Source organism: Lissotriton helveticus, chromosome 6 (assembly GCF_964261635.1).
Source record: "Lissotriton helveticus chromosome 6, aLisHel1.1, whole genome shotgun sequence".
NCBI classification, from domain to species: Eukaryota; Metazoa; Chordata; class Amphibia; order Caudata; family Salamandridae; genus Lissotriton; species Lissotriton helveticus.
In genome coordinates this window covers 643578722-643605385 of record NC_136067.1, presented here as the reverse complement: position 1 = coordinate 643605385, position 26664 = coordinate 643578722, and the positions used below count along the sequence as shown (strand labels likewise).

Here is a 26664-nt window from a genome sequence, read left to right as displayed (position 1 = left end):
ATCGTATTGATACCCTGTCTGCTCAAGCAGCAGAGCTCATGGCTCTGACCCAAGCCTGCATACGAGCCAAGAACCTGAAAGTAAACATATATACAGATTCACGTTATGCATTCGGAGTTGTACACGACTTTGGAGTACTCTGGCAAGAAAGAGGTTTCATGACCTCTCATGGAGCCAAGATTCAGCATGGCCCCCTCATTCAAGCTCTGTTAGAAGCAATACATTTGCCGAAAGCCATTGCCGTTATGAAGTGCAAAGCACATACGAAAGCCACTGACACCATTTCTCAAGGTAACGATCTAGCAGATCGAACAGCCAAGCTTACAGCTCAGACTCCAGACATTCCAGTTGACACGACAAGGACAGATGTTCCAGTCCAGACGACTTGTATGACAGTTAAAGACCCTACACAAGACGTACTAGACATCCAGACACATGCAACTCCCGATGAAATCAAGAAATGGTCTGAACAAGGAGGGGTCCAGACAGATCAGGGATGGTTGACGAAGGGAAAAGCCACATGGTTTCTCCCCGACTCTATGGTTCAAGTCATTATTAATACAGCACATAGTCCAGCACATTTAGGAGAGAAAGCCATGTTAGACAGCATCCAGAATATTTGGTTTAACAAGCATTTACGAGCAGCAGCCAAACAGAAAGTACGTACCTGCATGATATGTTGTCAGTTCAATCCAGGTAAAGGTGTTCCGGTGGAACAAGGTGGATTCCATCCTCCTGACCACCCTTTTGAAGTCCTCCAGATGGATTATATTCAGATGGATCGATGCCGAGGTTTCAAGTATGTCCTCGTAGTTGTATGTGCTTTGTCCAGATGGACAGAAGCATATCCAGTCCCAGATTACACTGCCGCGACCACTGCCAGGCAGTTGGTTCGTGAGTATTTTCCCCGCTATGGTTTGCCCAGGGTCGTGTATTCAGATAACGGCCAGCCATTCTCATCCGAACTCATGAAACAAGTATCTCTTCTATTAGGGTACCAGTGGAAGTTCCATTGCGTACGACATCCCGAGGCAGCTGGCCTCGTCGAGAGACACAATCAGACTCTGAAAATCCGCATTGCCAAGGTTTGTGCAGAAAAAGGCGTAGATTGGATGGTAGCTCTGCCAGTCGCTCTTTTTTTATATGAGAATGGTCGCTCACTCCCGTTCAGGTCTCTCACCTTTTGAGGTTGTTTTCGGTCGTCCCCCGGACATGTGGGGTACACCGTAAAATTACTGATGTTGACAGTAATATGCTGACAGATTACCTAGCTTCCTTGATGTCTGCACTACTCTCTTGTCGTTCACAGGTCGCTGCTGCCTTTCCAGACAACACACAAGTGAAACCGCACGAGGTCGTTCCAGGCGATTTAGTGTTGATCCGAAATTTCGATCGTTCGAGTCCGCTGGAGCCCCGCTGGAAAGAGCCGAAGCTCGTTCTGATGACCACAAGGACCGCCGTCAAAGTGGAGGGCCGCAAGTGATGGATCCACTCCAGTCACCTCAAACGATTTCATGGACTCCGTCCTAAGACTTTTATCAAAGACTGCCCCGTTCTCAAGGACTGCCTAGATACTGACTCTAAACTTCCCCTGTTAGAGAAAACTCCACAGCAGGAGTATAAAATAAAACTGAGGTCTAGCAAGTCAGACAGTTTAATTGTTTAAGTCCCTCTCGGGTGAAGCGGTTAGACAGGTTCCTGACATGTATGAGATAGACCCCTATAGTGAGAGAGTAAGACGAAACTCTAAGAAAATACGTTATTGTAAAAATTTGCGCAGCAGATGCGTAATAACTTTATTGTTTGTTATTTCTGAGTCTTATGGTTACATGCATAAGTTATGTTTTACATGTCTATTTTCCTCCTATTGATTCACATGTATATTTGTCTTCTAATAATACAGTAGAGCACACCTTTAGTGAACTACCTCCTCACGAGTTATCTTAGACTTGCCATGCGCAACAATACTTTTATCCGTATGCTACATTATTCACACCAGACCAGCAATGCCACTAATTGTTGGGTGTGTGGTCGACTCCCCCCTTACCAGACACCGAAGGGAGTTCTGCCACTCTTTCCCTATCCGTTTTCACACAATGGTTCGTGTGGAGCATGGTTTTCGATAACGTCATCCTCAAACGACAAATCCCTTTTGAATAGAACATGTTTCCCAGACAAGGAAGGACTTTCCCATAGAACAGGGCTAGATCTAGAAAATGAAGTATATGATCTAGGTAATTTCTCCTCGAATTTCATGGTTTTAAATGTTCAGTCCGAGACTACTCCAGACTTTCCTGCTATTACAGTCCTACCAGTGAAAGGCGAATTATGTGTCAGAAAGAATGGTTCAGTACATCTAGGACATAGTGATTGTACTACTGTGGTCGAGTATAGTGACAGTGGGAAGTCTACTTTCAAAGCCTCACGTCATTCGTATTTTGTATGTGGTCAGACTGCATATGTACGTCTGCCCCTCGATTGGGATGGAACATGTTACATTGCCTTCCTACTGCCACCAGTTTTCCTAGCCCCATCTGATTATCACAGAAATACACATCTAGTACACGTCAGACATAGAAGGGAGATCGAGTCCCCAATTGTCGATCAGAATGAAACTGCATTAGAACAGTATACAGACTTCAATAAAGGTTTCTTTTTCTTCATAGGTCCTGTCCAGAATAGTAAGCTAATACGTAGGTTAACCAGAACCCTTGAAGCAGTAGTGAATGAGACTACTTCCGCTCTAAGTAACTTAACCGAAGAACAATCTGCTATGAGATTTGTCGTGCTTCAAAATCGTCTCGTCCTTGACGTCATACTGGCCGATAGGGGCGGAACTTGTAGAGTCATCGGATCTAGTTGCTGCATTTTCATTCCTAATAACGCACCGTCTGTGTATTCAGCTATAACCAGACTTCATAAAATTGCCCATCAGTTACACCAGAATCCAGGCAACTGGACATGGTCCAGTTGGCTCTGGAATATAATATCTGCCTGGGGATGGAAAGTATTGTCATTCCTAGGAATAGTAGTAATGATCATATTCAGTTGTTGCCTATGTTTACAATGTGGCCCTGCGATTTGCGGCTTGTGCGCTACCTCTTGTATTCCTAGTCCTAAGTCCCATTCCAAGAAGATTCGAGACGAGCAAATGCTGGTCTATGAACAGATAGATGGTATCATGAATATTGATGTTTCCTGATGGAAACGTAGGGCACAAGGAGGGAATGAGGAAAATTGAATTTTGCCTTGTCATGTGTCCCTACGTGTTCCCCATCGTATGTCATATGTGCATGATCAATATGCATATGTTCCCCCTTGACCGAATAAAGACACAATTATAGTTGTGTCCAACGTTAGTATGCCAGTTATCCAGTCCTCGTGAAAGCAACGAGTATTAGGCCTATGTTGCCAACGTTTTACATTATGCACGTTAGTTCATCGAGTTGTCCCCGTTTCTAGGCCTCATAAGGGCCCGGACACCAGATTCAAGCTCCAGTCTCCTGAAACCACTCCGAGGAGCGATGCAGCCCCTCCCGCATCCCTGACCCTTCGCTTACTTTCTGCCAAGCAGCGCGGTGCCCGGCCTGGCCTGCCTGCCTGTCTGCCAAGAATGTGTTATGCCTCTAGTTATCAGTTCAGCTCCCCGGCTTCACATTCCTAAGCTAACGAACCGCATAAACATCTTCAGCTATAGTCTAGTCTTCCTGTCTCCATGCAAGAGAATTACTGAATTAATATCCATAAGAAGATTCATAGTACACGCAATACATGTAGAATATATGCATGCACCAGCCTTAGTGTCAAGTAGCCTTTGCCCTGATGACTTTTAGATTCTATCAACATGTTCTCCAAACACGAGATACCAGATATGCTATAGGTACATGTCGTCCTGACATCCCAGACTTTAGTCTCCTCTTTTAGTGCAAAAGTCAGAGCCCCCAGCTCTCCCTAGTTACACGTCATGGCCCGTTTGCGCGCACCAGTAGGTTAAAGGTTCCAGCTGCCCAGGTAGCCCCCTCCATGTATCCACCCATTTATGACACTTCTGTGACGTTCTCATCACATGTCTACGTGCACGCCCTGTGCACGCCTTCTTTGTACGCCCATTTGTTCTTATCTTTCGTTTGTCACTTGTTACGCCTACTGTATGCAATACAATTGTACTATTTTACTATATATACTATGTACTGTTAATGAGACGTTGCAGCTGCCATTCCATTCCATTGCATGCCACATCATGGTCTTTAGGCTCGAGCCATCCGATTAAAGCCATTTACGACTCAGATATCACGGATCCTGCCTCTTATTTATTGAGCTACCTGTTTTGGTTAATGTATAGAAAAATAGTACCGGTAATTAATTATTTATTTACCACAACCCTACACTACGCAAACACTACAACACTACCCTAAACCCTAAAACACTACACCCAGCATGACCCTACACTACGCAAACACTACAACACTACCCTAAACCCTAAAACACTACCCCCAGCATGACCCTACACTACGCAAACACTACAACACTACCCTAAACCACTACCCCCAGCATGACCCTACACTACGCAAACACTACAACACTACCCAAAACCCTAAAACACTACCCCCAGCATGACCCTACACTACGCAAACACTACAACACTACCCTACACCCTAAAACACTACCCCCAGCATGACCCTACACTACGCAAACACTACAACACTACCCTAAACCCTAAAACACTAGCCCCAGCATGACCCTACACTACGCAAACACTACAACACAACCCTAAACCCTAAAACACTACCCCCAGCATGACCCTACACTAAACAACCACCACAACTCTACACTACACAACACTACACTACACAATCACTAACCCACGAAAAAATTAACACAAACCCACTTACCTCTCTCGTCATCGTGGTTTTCACAACGCAAATGCATTTACCATACATGCCTTTAAAACGTAATTCTTTGTAAAGGCATGCGCGATAAATGCACATGCGTTTTGAAAAAATGCGGGATAATGGTATGCGAGGTCAATGACCTTGCGGGATAATGGTATGCGGACTGAAAGTCTGCGGGATAAAAAATGCGGGAAAATGGCTGCAAACCATGATTAGCAGCAGACTTCCCTGGTGAGCACTAGCTTTACTACAGTGATCTAATGAGCAACTAGAGTGCTAACATTCAGAATTTATGGCAAATGTGTGACACATCTGAATGCCTTCTTGATAGAACCAAAGTAAACAAGCATTGAAAATGCAATAGATCTCGCCCTCGTTTAAGTTAAAGCCATTCTGTTTGTAATGAGGTGGCTTTTTAGCTTTGCTTTTATTAGTGTTTTTAAAACTTTCATGTAAATAACATGTATATGTATGCATATATGTATATGTATGCATGCTTTATATTTATATAGATATGCAGATTATATATGTTTATATATGTATATTACCTACTGGCGATAGCCAGTGGGTATATATAGTTAGGATTTTTTCTCTATGGGATTTCTGAAAATTCTATGTCTAATAACTTTGGCGTTTGTGGACGGAATTGGCTGAAATTTTCAGGAAAATGGCACATTTTGTTTCTGAGCAGCCCCTGGGGGGTTTAGCTCGAACGGCTGAATAGATTTACATGAAACTTGGCAAAATTGTAGATATGGTTTGCCCGACGTGCCTTTGCTATGTCTCAATATATGTGCTCCAGTGGATTTTGAGAAATTAACGTTTAAAAAAAAATATATATCTGTGACAGCGCTCCGGTTAGCGCCCCGGTTCGCGTACCTGACGCGTAACGGAACTTCGCGAAGCGAAGCTGATTGGCTCTCCGGTGTCTGTCAACATTCTAAACAGTCCGGAGCGGCCGCCATCTTGTCTCTCGGTAGGATCGAGAGACAAGATGTGGTTTAAAACGAAGGGGGAAATGAAGGAAAGGGGGCAAGGTAGACCCCTCCTGACCCCCTAGGATTGATGAGGGGGATATTAAAGTGCCCCGCGGGGCAAAAAATAATATTTTTTTTCTTTTCGATTTTACGCCGTAGAGGCGCGTCCCGGTACGCGAACCGGGCAGCTCACCGGGCAGCTAACCGAGCAGCTAACCGGCAGCGTAGTTGTCAACATTGTAAACAGTCCGGAGTGGCCGCCATCTTGTCTCTCGGTAGGTTCGAGAGACAAGATGTGGTGAAAAAAGAAGGGGGAAATGAAGGAAAGGGGGCAAGGTGAACCCCTCCTGACCCCCTAGGATTGATGAGGGGGATATTAAAGTCCCCCGCGATTTTTCGCGGTAGAGGCGCTTCCCGGTACGCGAACCGGGCAGCTAACCGTTAGCGTAACGGGAGTCCGCCATCTTGTGTTTTTGGAGCGTCCGGTTCGCGTACCGGGTAGCGTCCCGGTAAGCGTAACAAGGGGAAAACCAAGAGAAACAGTAAAAAAAAAATGAAGGGAATAGATTTCCAGCAAACTTGGCAAAATTGTAGGGACTGTTTGTTTGATGTGCCTTTGCAAGGCCTCAAGATATGTGCACGTGTGGATTTTGTCTAATTAAGGTTAAAAAAAATATATCTGTAAGCGTGCTCCGGCACGCTTACGTTACGGGTTTTGTTTGCGCTGCAGAGCCGATACGTCGCGGTTATGCGACGCGTCATGAGGCGTCTCACGTGGCTACGTGATACGTCACGTAATAAAGACTATATTTTACAGCTATAGATATTAGCTTTTAAAAAACCAATGAAATTCACTGAAAAAACCATAGGTTATAGACCATATATAGTTAGGAATTTGCATTTACAAAACCTTGAAAATTCACTGAAAAAACCATAGGTTAGAGACCATATATAGTTAGCTGGACATTTTATTGACATAAAACCAATGAAATTCCATATATAGTTAGTTGCACTAACTATATATCGCGCACCCGCAATCCACTGCTGATGATGTCACATATTACATCATTCATGACATGGTCAGTGACATCACTGATGACATCACTGATGACATCTCAAATGACATCACTGATGACATCTCAAATGACATCACTGATGACATCATGACACACCAATACCAGTTACTACATACACACTCACTGATTCCTACGTCTACACACACATTCACTCATTCACCCATACAATCACTCATACATACAGTCACTCATTATTACAACACTATCATATGCACTCATACACCTAGTCAGTCCTGTGAAGAATCAATCACACTTCGATTTCCTCATCTATACAGTTAAACACAGAACACCATACTTTTTCACACATATACTAACACATACTTACTCTCTTATACAATCACTGATACAAGTACACATTGATATGCACAGTCACACACCTCCCAGCCAGCCACACACACACTCAGTCTTCCATACATCCACTCATTCTTCAATATGTAAAACATATTTAAACTTTACAAAAACACACAGACACTAGATGATGTCATCAGTGATGTCATTTGAGATGTCATCAGTGATGTCATCAGTGATGTCATTTGAGATGTCATCAGTGATGTCACTGACCATGTCATGAATGATGTAATATGTGACATCATCAGCAGTGGATTGCGGGTGCGCGATATATAGTTAGTGCAACTAACTATATATGGAATTTCATTGGTTTTATGTCAATAAAATGTCCAGCTAACTATATATGGTCTCTAACCTATGGTTTTTTCAGTGAATTTTCAAGGTTTTGTAAATGCAAATTCCTAACTATATATGGTCTATAACCTATGGTTTTTTCAGTGAATATATATATATATATATATATATTTATATAATATTTTTCTCCCCTTTCAGGTGACCGTTTTAGGTCAGTGATAGATGACGCTTGGTGGTTTGGTACGATTGAAAGTCAGGAACCTCTTAATCCAAAGTACCCGGATAGTCTCTTTCAATGCTACAATGTCTGGTAAGAAAGTAGTTTACTTTTTTATACATTATTTTTTAATATATATTGTTATTGATAAAATACATTGTTTCTAAGTCATGGTTTCTAAGTAATGGTTTCTTTAAATTTTAGCTGGGACAATGGCGATACAGAGAAGATGAGCCCTTGGGATATGGAAGTTATCCCAAGAGCTGGTAGGTGTATGTTAAAATAATTTCTACTTTTATATTTATTTATATAATTTAAAAAGTAAGCGTACACATGCTTATGTATTTATGCATTCTTCTGTAACTAAGATTACATTATTATCTAGCAAGTAAGTTCTTATTTTGATCCAAAAGTAAAGAAAGTGACCACAGAAACTCTCCCAAAAGCACTTGAAACAAATTCAAAATAAAGAAAAACGTAAAAGAAATGAGGAAGAGTGAGTATTTAAAGAACATTGTTCTGTTTTAGAACAATGTACCTATTACTTTATTTTATCTAACAGCCATACAGGCAGATAAGTTGAGCAGTAAGTGTTGAAGCCATTTTTCTTTGACATTTACTTTTCTTTGTTGTTTTGTTAAGAGTTCTAGCATTTTATATTTTGTCAGATTGAAAGGGCTAGCAGTGTGGCACCACTGTGACTAACAGATGTAAAAGCAAATGCACTGCAGCCCATTATCATTTCAGCAGTTTTATTTACTGATCAACTTTACATATTCTTGAACTCTATGCTGGTCTAGGTTAAGTATGTATTGGAATGGACAGCTTGAGCAATTATCTCTCTCTGTTCTAAATCATTGTGATAAGTTGACCCATTGACTTTCTGTATAATATTTTTTTTTCATTAAAACATGAAAATGTAGAGGGCTACAATCACTTTATCAATCTATTCTTTGTGCACATCTAAGTTTCCAGTAAGCAGCACACTAGAAATTAGCATAAAAATAATGGATTTATGTATTAAACTATAAATCATGCTAAATAATGTATCAATAAAAGATGCAAAAATACTGAATGTTTGCAAAGATAATGGAGTAGAGGTTAAAAGCACCAGTATGTATGATATAAGAATTTAGTAGTTGAAAAAACAGAACAAAAGCAGAAGATATTTTCTTAAATCTTAGAGTGTGTGGATCTAACATTAGGCAAACTTCAAAGTAATAAAATGGATTTACTTCCAAAATAGGTGCAGATAAAATAAATGGAGTATTGTCAGGAGCAGATACAACTGCCTGCTTTGGGGTTATCCTGCACAGAGCAGTAGTTCCAAATAACTTTGAGAAGTAGGAGTTTAGGAAATACCTGGTTGTAGGATGTGGTGATCCCGCCAGAATTCAGATACAATATGAGGCTATTGAGGTCTAGCTATATTGTGTAGAGAGACATGAAATACAGAAATATGTACTGGATTAGGAACTTACTGGAAAAGCTGAAGTATAAGAATAAAGCACAAAATGAGGTAAAGTAGTATCTGAAAGAGACACGTTAGTATTAGATTCCATACCTTAGAATATCCCCAGGCGTCAGACTGGATCCGGAAACTTTTGCGTAGCAGTACCCTTGCGCGTCGGTAGGCGTCGTCTGCGGCTCTGCGTCCGTCGTCGGCGTCGTGGGCGCCATGATGACGTCGTCGGAGTACTTAGATGACGCCTCCGCGTGCTGATGTCAGTTCTTCTTTTTTCCGCGCCAGCAAGCGCAGATCTGGAAAAAGCAGTAACCCTAGTCAATTTTTGACTGACTTTTTTGATCGCTTTTGATCATTTTTCGAAGTCTCTCGACTCCGATTGGTGCCGTAGGGATGCCCGGGTTTAAGCACTGCGAGGATTGCGACCGCCTGATGTCGGTGACTGTAGGAGAGTGGGGTCTGCAATCCTATGGTCACCCCAGATTTTTGTGAGATGGTGCTCTGGCATGAGCTGAGCCCGTTTGCAGCTTGCGGAACCAAGTCCTAATAGCTGTTCCATGATAACGCTATACCATATACTCTTAAGTGCATTATCAACCTCGAGGTTAAATGCTAACTCTGGTATAACATTATCAAAACATGTTGAGTAAGGTGTCATACGATTTGGAATACTACCCCCTCGCCAATTCTGGCAACGGGGGTAGCATTCCACCCTTCTAGAGGGACACGACATGTATGTAACTGTGAACCCCGGTTAAAGTTAACTCGAGCCTCAGCATCACAAAATGGATGCTGCCACCACAGACACAAGTCTGACCTCCTGCTGCTGGGAGTCCTTCCAGCGAGGATGGCTTGGACAAAGGGTTTCCTGCCTTGGGAGGTGCTAGCACCACCCCAGACAGGATTTTGTGTATTGAGGTAGGGAGGCCTGAAAGGAATGAGACATGCCTGGGGCACACAAGGTGCCCTGTGCATACACCGGTTCAAACCAGTTGCTGGGGCATCCCTGCCCCAGCTCTGGCGGGAAACCGGACAAAGGATAGGGGGTGTAGCCACCCCCCTTCCTGGTCCCACCCAGGGGAGGGACCTAGTCAGTAGTGCAGCCCCCTTTAGGAGAATAAAGGTAGGAGCTGGTCCCATTCCAAATTAGATTATCCTTAACTATTCAACAAGAAGAAACTCTGGCCTTCGACGTTCTGCTCCACAGAAGACTGAAGAATCTCCCTTGTGGACAAGGAGTGTCCACCCTGCAACTGCAGGCACCATCAAGCGTCCAGCGGCTTCATTTTGTCGTCTTCCCTCGAGGATCCAGACTTCAGAGCCCGACGAGACCCGGATTCCCAGACGTCTCCGACCTCTACCCGCATCTACAGCAAAGCTGAGACCCGTGGGTGTGACGAGACACGTGGGACCGGCCATCTTGAACGAACCTGCACTTCGCTTCCAGCACGACTCCCGAGGTAAACTCGACCAAGTGCTTTGGGGACTGAGAAGCCCCAGCCCCGAGCAGCCCTTGCACCGAAGATCAGCCCTCCAGCATCCACGAGATCTGCGTGGGGCCCTTCTGCTTGGTTCCTGCTCGACGCGTTGTCTGGTCACTTGCCGGCTGGCTAGTGGCCTCCTAGACGACGAACTTTGAAATCTTCACTGCTGGTCTGGTTGCTCCAGACTGGCCCTTGCTCCCTTCCAAAAGAGGGGCATCCCGGACTCTCCTAGTCCGCACTAGACGCTTTCTTAACTCACCGCGTGGGTTGCCTTTGCCAAGGCCTGTTGAGTCCCAGCCCGGATTCGACACCGCCGACAGCGAGAGCCTGCGTGGGACAGCTCGTGCCTCCATCCTGGTCGTCGAAGACACCTCCTGGTCCACGTGGCTGCAGAGTCAAGCGTCCACTCTTCACCTGATCGCGACTTCGACATCTGGTTCCTTCCTGGTTCCACTCCAGTCACTGGCTAGTGACTGTGAACATTGTCCCCTCTGCTTTCAGTTCTCCTTCTTCAACAATCCACCCTTGGATTGCACCGGACATCTTCCTCCTGGTCGCCAGCAGCATCTTTTCTTTCAGGCTCCATTGACTTCAACGCGAGAACCCGACGCACTTTGAACCCTATGCACCCGCGGCCCGTGGGTGAGGTAACAAGAGCATTTCGGTGCTCAAGGGTAGTTTAACTGTCCTAGTGTCCAGTTCCACAGTCGTGGCCGTCCTATCTAGTCAGGATTGTCCGTACTCACCTTTAACTTGAACTGTACTGTCCATAGACGTTGTTACGCATCTCGCGTGTGAGTTCACACTCTGCACACGCATTCCGTGGGCCTCCTATTACTTACCTGAAGTTAGTATGGCGTGGTCCCATCGATCCTACAGCCTCTGGACAGCTCCATTTCCTTTATCTTCTTTCACATTCCACTTACTTAGTATATGGTTTGTCGTGCCCCTAGGGCACCATTGTAATTTTGTGCGACTTGTAGTATTTTTCGTAAGAGATTGTCATGTGCTTAGCCCTCTGACCTCATAAAGAGTTCAGAGGTGTTGTTATTAATAAATATACTGTTTATTTTCATAAAAACCTGTGTGGTGTCCTTTCACTTGGTATTCAAGGGGTTATATTGTGGTAAAACAGCTGGCTTCACATGCCAAAAGAGTTTAGCCTAAGACTGCTTTGTCCATGCTACCATTAGGATAGCTGGTCTATAAGGTTGATACAAGGTGATCACTAGAACTAGTGAACATCATATATCAGGCCAACCTCTCACAGTGACGGATCCTCACCACCTGTGTTTAACGTGTCTAGGCGTCGATCACGACGACAAGGCCTGCTCCGACTGCCGGGCCCTCTCTTCGAAAGCCAGGCGGGAGCGGTCCCGCAGGAAACTCGAACTCCGGCAGTCGGTCCCGTGCCGCGAGAGGTCTCAGTCCCACGGGAGGTCGAGGGACAGGTTGCGGGCTCAGAGCCACCACAGCTCCGAGGGTAGGCCGCACTCCTCCGGGTCGAAGTCGTCGTCAGGTAAGAGGCACAAGAAGTCCAAGAGGCGTCATCGCTCTGCGGACTCCCCCCGACGCTCGCGCGATGCGGCCGGGGGTTTGGTTGACACCGCCCATGCGGCTCCGTCGGAGTCGCGGGCGCTGCGTTCAGCCCCACACCCTCCGGTCCCTTGGCTCAACGCGACGCCGGAGGAGATCGAGCGCTTCCTCATGGCCATGAGGAAACTCTCTCCTCCGATGGGCTCCGCGGCGCCTTCGGGCTCAGCGGACCCGTCTGGGACCCCTAGCGGGTCGGGGGTTTCTGCCCCGACGCCGTCGGGTGCTTCGACGCCGCCGGCGCCTTCGGGCCCGGCGCCGCAGGTTCCCGCTATCCCGACGGCACCGGCGCCTTCGGGCCCGGCGCCGCGGGGTCAAGTTGTCCCGGCGCCGCGGGACGCCACTAGACCCTCTTCGGGATCGGGATCGTCGCCGGTGGACCTTACGACCTCCCCGGCATCGGACCTTCAGGTGTCGCCTCCGACGCCGTCCTCGGGCGGCGCCGTCCCCGATGCCCCCTTCATTCCTGTTCCGACGTCGGGACGGCCCCGATGGGCGCCGCTCCAGATGTCGTTTGGGGAGTTTCACTTCTATGAACAGGCCCCATTAGCTGAGAACCCTGAGTTTCAGGAGATGGGTGATGAAGAGGATTGGGAGGGGTCTAAGGACCCTCTGACCAGGGAGTGTCAGTCTCATGAGGACTGGGCAGGAGACCTTGGGGAGGCCAGTGGCCTGGACACCTCTCCAGACACTGGTTTTGTCTCCCCTCCTACCGTGGCTTCGGAGGAGGGGGCAACCTACAGTGTGGTGTTGATGAGGGCTGCCAAGGCCTTGGGCCTTGAGCTCCCCGTCGAGGCCGTGAGGACTAATCTCCTCACTGAGGTCCTTAAACCGCAGTCAAGCTCGGCCGAGCCTCTGCTGCCCTTTAATGAGGCCTTGACCGACGTTCTTCTGGGCACTTGGTCCAAGCCCGCTACGGGTTCGCCCGTAGATAGGAACGTGGCCGGACGCCACCGTCCCGCCCCAGTCGACCCATGTTTCCTGTCCACCCACCCTACCCCTGAGAGCCTGGTCATCCAGGCCTCTAATTCCCAGACCGCATTCCCGTCGGCACCGCCGGACAGGGAATCCAAGAGGTACGAGCAGTACGGCAAAAAGATCTTCTCGTCCCTTAGTCTGGGAATGCGGTCTTCCAACAACGCATGCCTCTTGGGCCGCTACACCCACTCTCTGTGGGATACGGTCGCGGAAGTGCTGCCAGAGTGTCCATTGGAGGTACGGGCCAAACTCGGCCAAGCCCTTGTGGAGGGCCAGGATGCAGCCAAATATTCCATTCGGTGTGGGCTGGATACCACCGACTCACTGGGTATAGCGATGGCAACGACGGTGGCGGTCAGACGCCACGCCTGGTTGAGGTCCGCCAACTTTTCGGCCGATGTCCAGAACACATTGATGGACATGCCGTTCGATGGCAGTCGCCTCTTTGGCGACAAGTCGGACCATGCGCTCGAGCGCTTTAAGGACTCCAGGGCTACGGCCAAGTCCTTGGGCCTCTCTGCCCCGCGCCAGCAATCGGCTGCCTTTTATTCCTTTTGTGGCCACGGAAGGGGTGTACCCACACGTGCTGCCAGCCACGCTCCGCAGGGTAATACCCAACTCGGTGGCGGCCGTGGGAACCGCCGTCCCGGCGGTCGGGGACAACGGCGAGGTCAGTCCACACCTTCCCCCGCAGCATCCGCCTCAAAACCCTCCTAGTCTGTGCTTTCAGGCCCATGTGACGCCAGTGGGGGGCAGGGTTCGCCATCACCACCTCCACTGGCGCACCGTCACTTCGGACAGGTGGGTGCTGCAGATCGTCCGAAGGGGCTACTCCCTCCACTTCGAGGCGACTCCTCCAGCCATGCCACCGCAGAACCACCGTGTATCGGGGGATCATTTGCGACTTCTGCAGGAGGAAGTTACGGCCCTCTTGGCCAAGGGGGCCATCGAGCGCGTACCTGGGCCAGAAGTAGGGTGTGGTTGCTACTCCCACTACTTTCTGGTACCCAAGAAGGGCAAAGGGAGCCTACGCCCTATCTTGGACCTACGGAACGTCAACGGCTTCCTCCGGAAGGAGAAGTTCAAGATGCTGACACTGGCTCAGGTCCTGGCTGCCCTGGACCCAGGAGACTGGATGGTAGCGTTGGACTTGCAGGACGCTTATTTCCACATCCCCGTCCTGCCGGCCCACCGGCGCTACCTGCGGTTCACGGTTGGCCACGAGCACTTTCAGTACACCGTGCTTCCCTTCGGCCTTACCAGCGCCCCACGGGTGTTCACAAAGGTGATGGCGGTGGTCGCAGCTCATCTGCGCAGGTTAGGGGTTTCAGTCTTCCCCTACCTCGACGACTGGTTTTTGAAGGCGGGCTCGCCCCAGGCAGTCGTCAGCAACCTCCAGACTACGGCAGATCTCCTGCATCGGCTGGGGTTCTCAATCAATGTGCCGAAGTCACACCTGTGCCCCTCTCAGAAGCTCCTTTTCATCGGAGCGGTTCTCGACTCGGCGCAGTTTCGGGTTTATCCACCCGAGCAGCGGGTCCGGGATATTCAGGCTTTGATTCCCATCTTTCAGCCGTTATCCCGGGTATCGGTCAGGTTGACGCTGCGGCTTCTGGGGCTGATGGCCTCCTGCATCCTGCTGGTGCATCACGCCAGGTGGCGGATGCGAGCTCTGCAGTGGGACCTGAAGTTTCAGTGGGCCCAGCACCAGGGCAACCTATCCGACCACGTACTGATCTCGGAGGGCACTGCGAGACAGCTGCAGTGGTGGCTCACGGACCGCGATTGGGTCAGCGGCAGATCCCTCTCCCTTCCCCCAACCGGAGCACATAGTTGTGACGGATGCGTCCCTCCAGGGCTGGGGAGGCCACATGGGAGAGGCGGAGATCAGAGGCCTCTGGTCTCCGGCGGAGGCCCGGCTCAACATCAACCTGTTGGAGTTACGGGCGATTCGTCTAGCACTGAAAGCATTCCTCCCCTCTGTCCTGGGGAGTGTAGTGCAGGTGTTCACTGACAACACCACCGCCATGTGGTACTGCAACAAACCGGGCGGGCTGGGGTCGTGGACCCTTTGCCAGGAGGCTCTGCGCCTCTGGCAATGGCTGGAACGCCAGGGCGTGTCCCTGGTGGCTCAACACCTGGCAGGTTCTCTGAACGCCAGGGCGGACGAGCTCAGCCGTCGGTGCATGATGGATCACGAATGGCGTCTGAACTCGGACGTGGCGCAAGGCCTCTTTCAGCGATGGGGAGAGCCTTGGTTAGAGCTATACGCCACCGAAGAGAACGCGCAATGTCATCAGTTCTGCGTGTTGGAATTTCCAAGGCGGCACTCGCTCGGAGACGCTTTTCGTCGCGAGTGGAGCTGCGGTCTACTGTACGCCTTCCCGCCTATACCACTTCTGCCCAGAGTGCTGAAGAAGATCAAGCGCGACCGGGCCAAGTCATCCTTGTGGCTCCGGACTGGGCTCGAAGGTACTGGTATCCAGAGCTACTCAGTATGTCAGTCGATCCCCCGGTTCGTCTGCCTCTTCAGGAGGACCTTCTGTCGCAGCAGCAGGGGACGGTCCTCCACCCGAACCTGTCCAGTCTCCACCTCCATGCTTGGAGATTGAGCGGCGACAGTTGAGGCCATTTGACTTGCCTCCTGAAGTCTGTAACGTCATTCTGGCAGCCAGGCGTCCCTCCACAAAGTCGGTATACGCCTGCAGGTGGAACAGATTTGTGGCATGGTGCACAGCAAAGGCTGTGGATCCTCTTGCTGCCCCTCTTTCTGAGGTTCTTCTCTTCCTACTTTCTCTTGCCCAGCAGGGCTCTGCTCTGGGCACTATCAAGGGCTACCTTTCTACCCTTTCAGCCTTTCTGAGGCTGCCTGATCAACCTTCTTTGTTCAAGTCCCCTATTGTAAATAGATTTCCTAAGGGCATCACACACACGTTTCCTCCTGTTCCGTTTGTGATGCCTCAGTGGGACTTGAACCTGGTTCTTACATTTCTGATGTGCGCTCCCTTTGAGACACTTCACAACTGTCCTCTCCGCCTTCTAACTCTGAAGACTGCTTTCCTGCTTGCCTTCACCTCTGCCAGGAGAGTGAGTGAGCTCCAGGCCCTTTCTTGTACTCCACCTTTCCTTTCTGTCCATCCAGACAAAGTGGTGTTGCGTACTAAGCCATCTTTCCTGCCCAAGGTTGTCACGGCCTTTCACATCGGGCAGTCTATCACCTTGCCAACCTTCTTCCCGCCACCGCATCCCTCTAAAGAGGAAGCGCGGCTCCACCGTCTGGACCCAAAACGTGCGCTCTCATTTTACTTGGATCGCACACACCAGTTCCGGGTGGATGACCAACTCTTTGTTGGTTACGTGGGCGCGAAGAAGGGGAAAGCGGTGCACAAGAGGATCATCTCCCGGTGGATCATCTTGTGTATCCAGGCATGCTACTCCTTGGCTAAAAAGGAGCCCCCTGTTGGATTACGGGCTCACTCTACCCGAGCCACGGCGACTACAACTGCCCTGGGCCGGGGAGTGCCCTTACAAGACATCTGTCAGGCAGCTACGTGGGCATCGCTGCACACGTTTGCAAGGCACTACTGCCTGGACAGCCAAGTCCGGAGGGATGGCTTCTTTGGCCGTTCTGTCCTCCAGGACTTTCTGGTGTGATTATTGGTTCGCAGACCCACCACCGGGGTTGGTATTGCTGGGGTATCTATTCTAAGGTAAGGAATCTAATACTAGCGTGTCTCTTTCAGATGCACAAGTTACTACTTGTGTAACGATATATCTGTAAGAGACATTAGTTAGTATTAGATTCCTTACCGACCCACCCATCCTCCCCGTTCTGCGAACCAATATCTAGGGTTAGGGTTTACCCCTTTCAGGGCCCTAGTTTCAATGGCACCAGTGTTGGTTTTTTGACATGGCTCTGCGTTTCTGGCGCGGAAAAGCTGTGTCTAAGAACTGACGTCAGCACGCGGAGGCGACGTCTAAGTACTCCGACGACGTCATCACGACGCCGACGACGGACGCGGAGCCGCAGACGACGCCTACCGACGCGCAAGGATACTGCTATGCAAAAGTTTCCGGATCCAGTCTGACGCTTGGGGATATTCTAAGGTAAGGAATCTAATACTAACTAATGTCTCTTACAGATATATCGTTACACAAGTAGTAACTTGTGCAATGGTAGATAAATGACTAATAAAAAAGACAAATGCCATAACATGCAAAATACAGTGGGATAAACAATTGATTGCTTCCCCAAATTGCACTTAGTTGCCATGCAGCTGTGTATAAAAAAAGCTAAAGTTATCTCAGTGTATAAAGCTTTATCAAATTCCCCCAAACTAATTGGCACCCTTAATAAACTCACAGCTGTCGGGTTGCTGCTTGAAGCAAAAGAAAACTAACAATGAAACAGAGCATTTCCAATGGGCTTTAGCGAGGAACTGGACTAGGTCTGACAGTACTAATCTGAAACAAAGGAAATCAAACTAAGAAATAGAGGGTAGCGAAAGGCGCATATGAGACGACAGGAAAATGAAGGACCAACCGTCCTGGAGAGCTGCTTTAATAAGAGATTTATACATGCATGTACTTGGCCAGGTCTAGGTTAATGTGATTTGGCACCTACATTTTAATTCTCCAAAATGCAGTTTTCTATTTTGTTTTATGTATTTATTTCACACAGTATTTTGAGAGAAATGTATGTCATTAGATAGTCAAAAGATTACTCTCTCCTTTTAAACAATTTATATAATTTCAATTATAGTCATGTACATAACCAACTATTTTTTATCCTTTCTTAAAACAAATGTTCCAGTATCTCCTCTAAATATGTTCAATGTTAGATTGTGAAAGCTAAGACGGGGAACACGTATTTCGCGTCTCTCGATGCTTTTTCAAGGCCCAAATTGAAGTATTACTGTTTAATGCTTCCTACGATTTTTGATCAGATCATCACTAATGATTATTTTATAATTTGCAAAACTGTCTTCTATTCACCTCCTTAGCATGGTACTATCGATCTAGATGGTCCTAGTGATTTAGTTGCCTAGGAGTTATTGTTTCAGTGGCACCAAATCTAATCCTTCGTAGTTAGGATAAGAAATTCCCAATTCTAAACACAAGTTTGGATATTCCCAGATGTTGATTAATCCTTGGACAACAATCATGAGGTACTGACGTCTCGGCAGCAACACTGTCGCTTCCCACAATACTCAAATCCACGGCCGACTCTGAAAATCCCATCATCAAGAAGCTCCAACAGGAGCTCTGAGACAGGCAGAGATGCCCGCGCAGGCAAGACCACTTCCATCTGAAAGACTTTGCCTAAAAAGAAGAGACACTTCTTCTAAGACACTCCACAAGTGTACGTTCTTCTACAACCTGCACTTACCAAACGGCCAAAGAAAAAAGCTGCCAGACCTTCACTCCTCCCTCCTCCACCACCTTCATCTTTACCCCCTTCTTCCCCACTTCTTGCGGCTTCTCCTCAGGGGTCACCAGAATCTTACGCTGACTCGGGTAGCCCTAGACCCTGGTCTTCAGCAGGGGACTTCCAGGTCCCCATTTACTCACAGACGATAATTTGGAGTGATATGATGTGGGTCCCCCATGAGATCATGACCTGGAGCTTGTCTTTTTCAGGGCTATCCCACCAGATAATAAACAATCAGTGGATTTGTAGAGCGCTTCTTGTGAAATGTGAGGCTCTCCAGCCACATACAGTGGTGTCATACAGTGTGTAGCTGCCTAGACATGCATGGCCTTTTTAAATGTCTTTTCATTGGCAAGCATCAAGTAGCTGCAGTTCACAGTGACCAGTAGTTCATACATAAGTATATTACATACAACAGTCAGAATTGCCATTATTTTTCAAAAACATAAGCCAAATTACCCTCTCCACTCCATACATGTTATCACCCATGTATTCACCTCCCACCCCAACTTGTTGCTTTTAACTTTGTGTATTACGACGGACAGCCCCTGTGATAAATGTGTGGTTGTTAACCTCTTCGTTTAGTCAGATAGATATGCTTGGCTTTAATCTGCTCTGCCTAAAATATCGGCTGTGGTTGTTTCCCAGTTCTCTCTTTATTCATTAGGATGAAAAACTAATGAGGTTGTATGGCTATAGTGTAACATGAAGGGGGGGGCAGTGTATCATCCTTAACAGTTTGAGTGAACTTCTCATCCAAAGAATCCCAGCCTTGAGGAAATTGAGCAATGGGGTATTTAGGTTTAAGGCGCCCTCTCTTACTTATGAAGGTGGAAACTTTCGGATATCAGCCAGTGGATGGTTGCCTGGCACCAAGAATGTCGGTGGTGGAGAGATTTTCCATCTCGTAATATGGTGTCGCACCAATATCGGAGTTAGTTCTAGGAATTTAGTCGTGGGTCTGTCTTAGTGTCGGTGGAAAAAAGACCAAACAGGAGTTCCTCTAAGGAATTACTAAAACAATACCCTGTAACTTGATGGAGTATGGAAATGATTACTGTTGAATATTTATGCCCCACCATAATATGTGGGGGAGGTCTGCATTGGGGGAGTGGCAACGAGGGCAGAGTGAAAGAGGCACTTGGTAAATCTTGGACTATGACTAGGGGTGAGATATGGTCTTTTCAGAATATTAAATTGAATATATTTGAAACACAAGTTGCGCAACACTTTGAGTATGACCGTATGTATTACCATTCCAAATAATGCAGGAGGCAGCCTATGAAGCCTTCCTACTTCTCTCAAAGGAAAGATCTGATAGAGACATCTAACTGCAGATTCCTTACCTATGAATTCTACCCAGGCGCCAGACTGGATCCGGAATTTGTTTTTACAGTAGTACCTCTGTGCGTCAGTAGAGGGTGGGAAACAGCTCCTTAGGGACATTGTCCTCCAGATGGGACGTCTATGGAGTCTGTATAAGCCCTCCCCTGACGCTCTGATGTCAGTTTGTTCTTTTCCACGCTTCCATCGTGGATCGGGAGAGCGGTTCCTCAGGCCGTTTTTTTGACCTGCTGTGGCATTTTTGTCATGGAACAGTGTAGGAACTGGGGTCTCCAATCTCACTGGGGGTAGCTTGGTGCGAGCAGGTAGGCACCCGAAAGCTTAGGTGTAAAGTGACCATACAGCACACACATCCACTGAGCCAGTAAACGCACACAATAATGGACACCACACCAGCTGGTCTATTCAAAATCAATATACTTTTATCTAGATTAAGGTTCAGGAGTGGGTAATTCATAATCAATTCAGTTTCCTTTCACAAGCATATTTCATTAGGCAGGGGGAGACCATTTCATTTAGCATTGGTAAAATATTCCAGTGAGCATCTGAAAAATATTTCATTAGGTAAGAATCAACATCTCATCATGGAAGAATAAACGTTTCATCTGGTGAGAATAAAAAGGTCATCAGGCGAGGATAAACATTTCATCAGGTGAGCATAAACCTTTCAACAATCAGGAATACGCATATCATTAGAGGTCAGTCAACATCACATTAGGCCAGAATGAACATTTCCTTTAACCAGAATGAGCAGGCATTACTCTCATGAAACAGGATTCAACATTTCAGTAACCAGAGTAATTATATATATATATATATATATATATATATAACCTTGTGCCTTAGGACCAGCAAAGCGATGGCACGTTTTAGCATTCCTTGGAGTCCTGCCTAGGGCAGATTGGAGAAACCAGTCCCCCAATGTGGGGTTAACTTGACTCAACTTAGGCCCCAAAGGTGTCTTCCGGGGCTCTGGCCCAGTCTCAGGGCTGAAATGGACCAATTAGGGCCAACGGGGCCCAACTTCAGCTTCCCCAGGGGAGGGGCCAACTCGGGGCCTCCTTCGGGCTTCCGCCCTCCTCCCGGGGGGGTTTACCTGGTCTCTTCGGCCTACTCGGGCCCTTGCAGCGAACTCAGCAGGCCTCGGAGAGGAGTGGGCCGGTCCAGGGAGGCACACGTTGCTCCGGCGCTCCTCCCGGGGCTGGTGGGGGCTCTCCCTCTCTTCGAGCGCTGGTGCTGGTTCCGCCCCTGGTCCCGGGCCTTCCGAGTCTCTCCGGGCCCAGGACCAATCACAGGCGGCAGGGAGGCGCGCCCGCAGCCGCCAGTGGCAGCGCGGCCTGCGGGGCGTGTAGGCCTCACTCTCGGCAACCGAAAGCAAAGACGGGAGCGCGGCCGATGACCAGGCCGGACGCCCTTGTCACGTGGTAGGGTCGGTGGTGGCTTCAGGGCCTACGCGGCCCACTGCAGCACGGCGGCGACCCTCTCCTGACACCGGGGACCGCCTCGATGATGCCGGCAGTAGCGGAAGAGCCCACCAGGTCAGCCTGGGCCCGCGGCGGGGCTTCCAGTAGCGCTCCAGGACACAGCGCTTCACTGGGCTGCGGCGGTGAGTTAATTGGCCTGCACTCCTCTCTCCCACAGCGCTTCGCAGGGGGGGCGCCCACGTGGGGACAAGCGGCGCTTCGGGCCCGTCAGTCTCGAACAGTCTAGCGCTTGGGGGCAGATCACAGCGCTTTCAGGGGCACTGCAGTTCTGGCAGTCTACAGCACTTCTCAGGGGCACAGTAGGAGAGCGCTGGGTAGGTAGGGCAGACAGCTTAGCAGTCCAGACAGTTTAGCAGTGGAGATGAGGCAGGACAACGCAGGGGCACAGGTTAAGACAAAGGGGAGCACAGACCAGTACCTGGTTGATCCCTAGTAGTCCTTGTTAGCACATGTAGGTAGTTTCTCTCGGCGCTAGATGGCTCCTGCGCCCTTGGTAGGTAGTTTCTTCAAGGGGGAGGGGGGTTGAGTTGGTGGCTGATGGCAGGATAGTCTCAGCAGGTCACTGCAGATGGTCCCTGGGTTCCCCTCCCTCCGGGCCAGATCAGTGGGCTAGATAAGGGTCCCTCACTCAGCTTGGTGGGCAGCGCCTAAGCCCTGTCACCCCCAGTGGCATAAGTCCCCCTCTAGGCCTTACCGCCTAAGTCTCCTACGTAGGTTCCCCCAGGTCAGTGTTGTCCCAACTCACTGAAAAGTTTCCCTCCTTCCCTTAAGTATGCCCAGGTCAAGTGACCACTCTCTCAGGTGGCAAAAGCAGACCCCTCCCCTGTCCTGGAAGGTTCCAGGAGCTTCCCTACTCTAGCTATGGGAGAAAAAGGCGAGCCGGTGTTGCAACAATGTTTAAAGGTTCCAGCCAGCTCCTGGCAACTAGGGTGCTATTAAAAAGACCACTCTGCAGTTGCAGGGGCCTGTGGCAGCCATGTTGGAAGAAGAGAGCACCTGCACCTTAGCATTGATTAGCAATGGGAAGGCGCTCGGAGACCTAAGGCCAACGAAAAAGAGGGTAGAAAAAATAAGGCAAGGGCGAAAAAAACAGGGAAAGACCACCCTAGGGCTGACAGGTCTAACAAAGAGTGTCTTCTATTTTTCTCATGTCCTCTGGGTTCAAACTGTGAGTGCGGTGGACGGCAGATGTGGACTACAGACCCTCATATTCTTTGTTGGTGGTGCCTCGGGAACACCATGACTCAGAGGAGTGCTAATCCTGTTGCCAACTTTGCATGAAGCTCTTGGTGGTGTGGTTGTCGCAGGCTTTGCATCTTCACGGTCTTGGTCTTTCTTCAGACAACGCTTGAGAGCCTGCTCCAGAATTCCTTCTTGCGTGCGTCCTTTTACCATGATGTCCAAAGGTAAGTTGAGACGCTAGCGGTCAAAGTTGGGGCATTCCCTGATTTCACTGTGTGTGCTCTGCATCTCTGATGCCCCTTCCCTGTCTTTGGTTGAGGAGGTGTTACTGGAGTCTGCCCCATGCCTCCCTGACTTCCCTGAAGCCTGGTCAACTCTGGGACAGATGCGGGAGAACTATTTCTCTCTACATGCCATGTTTGGGTCTCTCCCTCCTTCTGGTGCACTTTTCAGCCCCAAGGAGGTCAGAGGAGCCTTGACTGAATTCACGCCGGCGGGGTTACCCTAGTCTTCATTTAGGCCCTTTGAACCCGTAGTGGGTCCGTGTTGGCACTGGTGCCCAGCTCTGTTGGGTGCCCACCTGCGATGCCAGTGGCGCTGATCGGTGCTACGCCATCTCTCCTTTTCAATGCCGGACGGCATTGCAGCATCGACGCCAGACAGCGCCCAGGCAGTGGCAGAGGTGCAGGTCTCTTCGGAAATGTTCCTCTACTTTTGAGGAGGCCCTCACTATAACACAGGTTTTTGTAGGATGAGGAGAAGAGATACCCTTTATTAACCACATAAATGACACTGTCCAGCCTCCTCTGGAGTTAGTTGGCTGACTGAGCTGGGTGAGGTTTTTAGCCTTGATGTCTCAAAATCCTCAGGCCTCTTTTCTCCTCCCGGCCATGCTACAAAGGTAAGCTCCACCTTTGCAGACCTTCTGAGTCGGGCATCTGTGGTTCTGGAGCAGCAGCTCTCTTCTGTGAAGGTGGCCACTGACCCATTAATTGGTGTGTCTCATTAGGGCCAAACAGGGGTTGAGCCTGTGCTTCCCTACAGCGAAGCCTTATATATTTTGTTTGGATCTTGAGCTAAGCCCACTACGGGGGTCCTCTGTGGATCGGTCTATAGTACATAGACACCCTCCTGCCCCCAGGGACCCTGCCTGCCTTCTCAGTTTTGTGGTACAAGCCACTGTAGCCTGGGAGTCCAGGAGTTTTGACACTTATCGTAGGCATATTTTCTCTGTCACTTGTTCAGCCTTGTGGTCAATTAATACCGCTTGTGTTATGGGCCGATTTTCTCATGCGTTGTGGGTTTCGGTCATGCGCCTGCTAGCCTCGCTTCCCGATGAGACCCGTAATGATCTTACCCAGATACTAGACGATGGGCAATAAGCAACTAAATTGCAGATACCACAGACTCTGTTGCACTCTGCCGTTGAGCGTGGCTATACAGCTCTGGTTTTTTTGGAGGCTGTTCATGCCACCTTTGTAGACATGCCCTCCAATGGTGTAAATTTGTTCAACACTCCGCATTGCAGCATTTTCGGGACAGTCCGGGTGGAACAGAATCTTAACTCTGTTTTTCTATACCTTCTGCCTCCCTACTTCCTCCTGTACTAGGTTTGTCTGGAGGACCTTCCTCTTTGATTTCTTTCACATATGAGCCCTTCTAGATCAGAGCCCATTGTTTTTTTTCTTTTCAAAGTTCCTATTCCACATACTGGTGGCACCCGGTGAGGTGTTCCTGCCTTCTTCAAGTATTATTATTCTTTCTGAAACTTTTGATGACCGGTTATGGTTCCTTTGTTCTGGGATGTATATCACTATGTGGCCCTGTTGCTACAGGGTGTTCCTCATTTTTTAAGATTATTTTTCTACCCAAGTTCTTTTTCTATATAGAGTATTTTGCTTCCATTGTTCGAATGCACTGTTGCCTTGTTCCCTGTTCTACGGGGTTCATCTTCTTTATGCCTTATATGCATACCTAGATATGTTTCTGGCCCTTTAGTATCCGCTATCTAGGTCTTCAATTTATAAACCTCTGGAAAGATAGTGCAATGAGTGTCCGCCTTGTACCAGTGACTCCACCATTTTTTTTTTGGGCGGGTGTATCTCTCTTCACCATGGGTCATTCCTTAAACTTTATCTGACATCCTTCTTTCCCTAGCAGAAGCAGTGGGATGAGTGGCATAGTCCTTGTCCAACGGTATATTGTCCCCTCCTGACCTAGGCAGTGCTCTTACTTAGGACCTTTATCAGTGCTTTTTGGCACTTCTTATTGTGCTGCTCTCACTGTGCATTGGCTCACCACTCTATTCTTCTGTCCCACTGCCTTGCTGTCTTTACTCTGCTTCATCTCCACAAGACACTATTATTGCTTTTCACTTTGGTGAAATACCTTATACCTTTGTTCCTACAGGCAACATTTCTTTGACAGCTCAGATACCAACCATGTCATTTAGTTTCTGAAAAGGTGTTCTCCACCTACCCCCTTTTTCGGCATTTGTGGCAGTCCTCATTTTAAGATCCCTTCTCGAGCGCATGCTCCTTTAACATTATGGTTCCATCTTCCTTGGGATTGGTTGGCAAGGATGCTTGGTGCTCCCTTTGGATTATTTTCCTTAGAGTTCCTCTCACTCCTCACAGGACATAAGGTTTCTAACCCTCAAGGGTTGGTTAAACCACTTTTACTTTACTGTGTGGGTTCCCTCTGCTTGAAGGATTCTTTATTTCTCGTCTTAAGGCCTTCTCTTCCTTTGTAAGGTATGGGGTATTTTCTCCTCCATAGTTGTTTTATAATGGTTTATTGCTGTGCTTAGACTATACCTTCCGATTATTTTTCTGGTCTTGTCTCTTGTAGAGACATTCTTTCCTGGCCTCAACACTTGTGCTCGTATGCACTGCAACACTATCTGTTATTTGTTTTTCCATGATGGTATTTTGTTTTCAGACTTCCATTTTCGTGGGGGCTTTGTCCTTACAGTACTATGTACTCTCTTGTATCCAATACTTCAGCCAGATCTAGCTCGGTCTGATATTTTTTTTTCTATCCGGTTTGAGACTGTTTGTCTCTCTAGACCTTCTGTGCGTTGGCCTTTGTTTCAACTTAATCTTCTTATAGACCTAGGTCATTTCTCTATTCTAGCAGAGTTTTCACACCTGCTGTTTTCCTTCACGATCATCTATCAATCGCCTGATTGTAGCTCTATCAGTGAATAGCATGGTTTTTATGTTTTGGTTGGCACTATTTTTCTGGGGTGTGTGATGTTCCCTCCTCCCTCTATCCGAAATATCTATAATTTTGACAGCTTCAGTCTATGGCCGATGTAGGTGTGTACATATGTATCTTTTTCTTGTGCTGAATTTCTTCAAAGGGCTTATGTACCTGCTTACGTAACTGCACCATTCTGCGTGTTCCCGTGGACCATAACTTGGTCATTGCATATGCAATTGTATATCCTTTCCTTTTCTGTGACTTCTACGTTAGATAGTCCCAGAGGGTTACCTTTTCTCTAGAAGTGTATTCTCCAAACAAGAGTGGTCTATGCCATTAGTTGTTGTTCTTGCAATACTTCTCTTAAAGCTGTGATTGGTGCCCTCTCTATCATAGATGTGATCTGAGATTTCTTTTTCCTTGTGTTTCTTAATGCTGGGTTAGATCACATACTTGTTTTCTACGCCATGGAGCTCTGGCTCAGTGGCATTGGCTGTTGTGCTTGGTCCTTCAACCTTGCTCACCCATGGTTCGTATATCATCATGGTAACTGTGTAGTATTTGTTTCGAAGGAGTGTTGTCTTCTGACACTTCTTTATTCCTCTACTATTAGGAACATTTCCCTCATGCTTTTCAATGCATTACTGACTTCACTTCCCTACGTGCTTTGCCACAGTCCTTCTGGTGAAGTCACC

At 48.1% G+C, this 26664-nt stretch overlaps 1 protein-coding gene across 2 annotated transcripts in view; it reads left to right on the top strand.

Annotated features, from left to right (window-relative positions):
* Window positions 1–26664, top strand: part of PHIP (PHIP subunit of CUL4-Ring ligase complex) — a 2061705-nt gene that overhangs the window by 1089551 nt on the left and 945490 nt on the right. Inside the window, exons 28-29 of one of the 2 annotated variants that reach the window (XM_078648101.1) lie at window positions 7786–7897; window positions 8009–8070. In XM_078648101.1, coding sequence (XP_078504227.1) covers window positions 7786–7897; window positions 8009–8070 — 174 coding nt within the window. Of the gene's footprint in view, window positions 1–7785; window positions 7898–8008; window positions 8077–26664 lie in introns of both variants that reach the window. The other variant, XM_078648100.1, reaches the window with a different exon arrangement.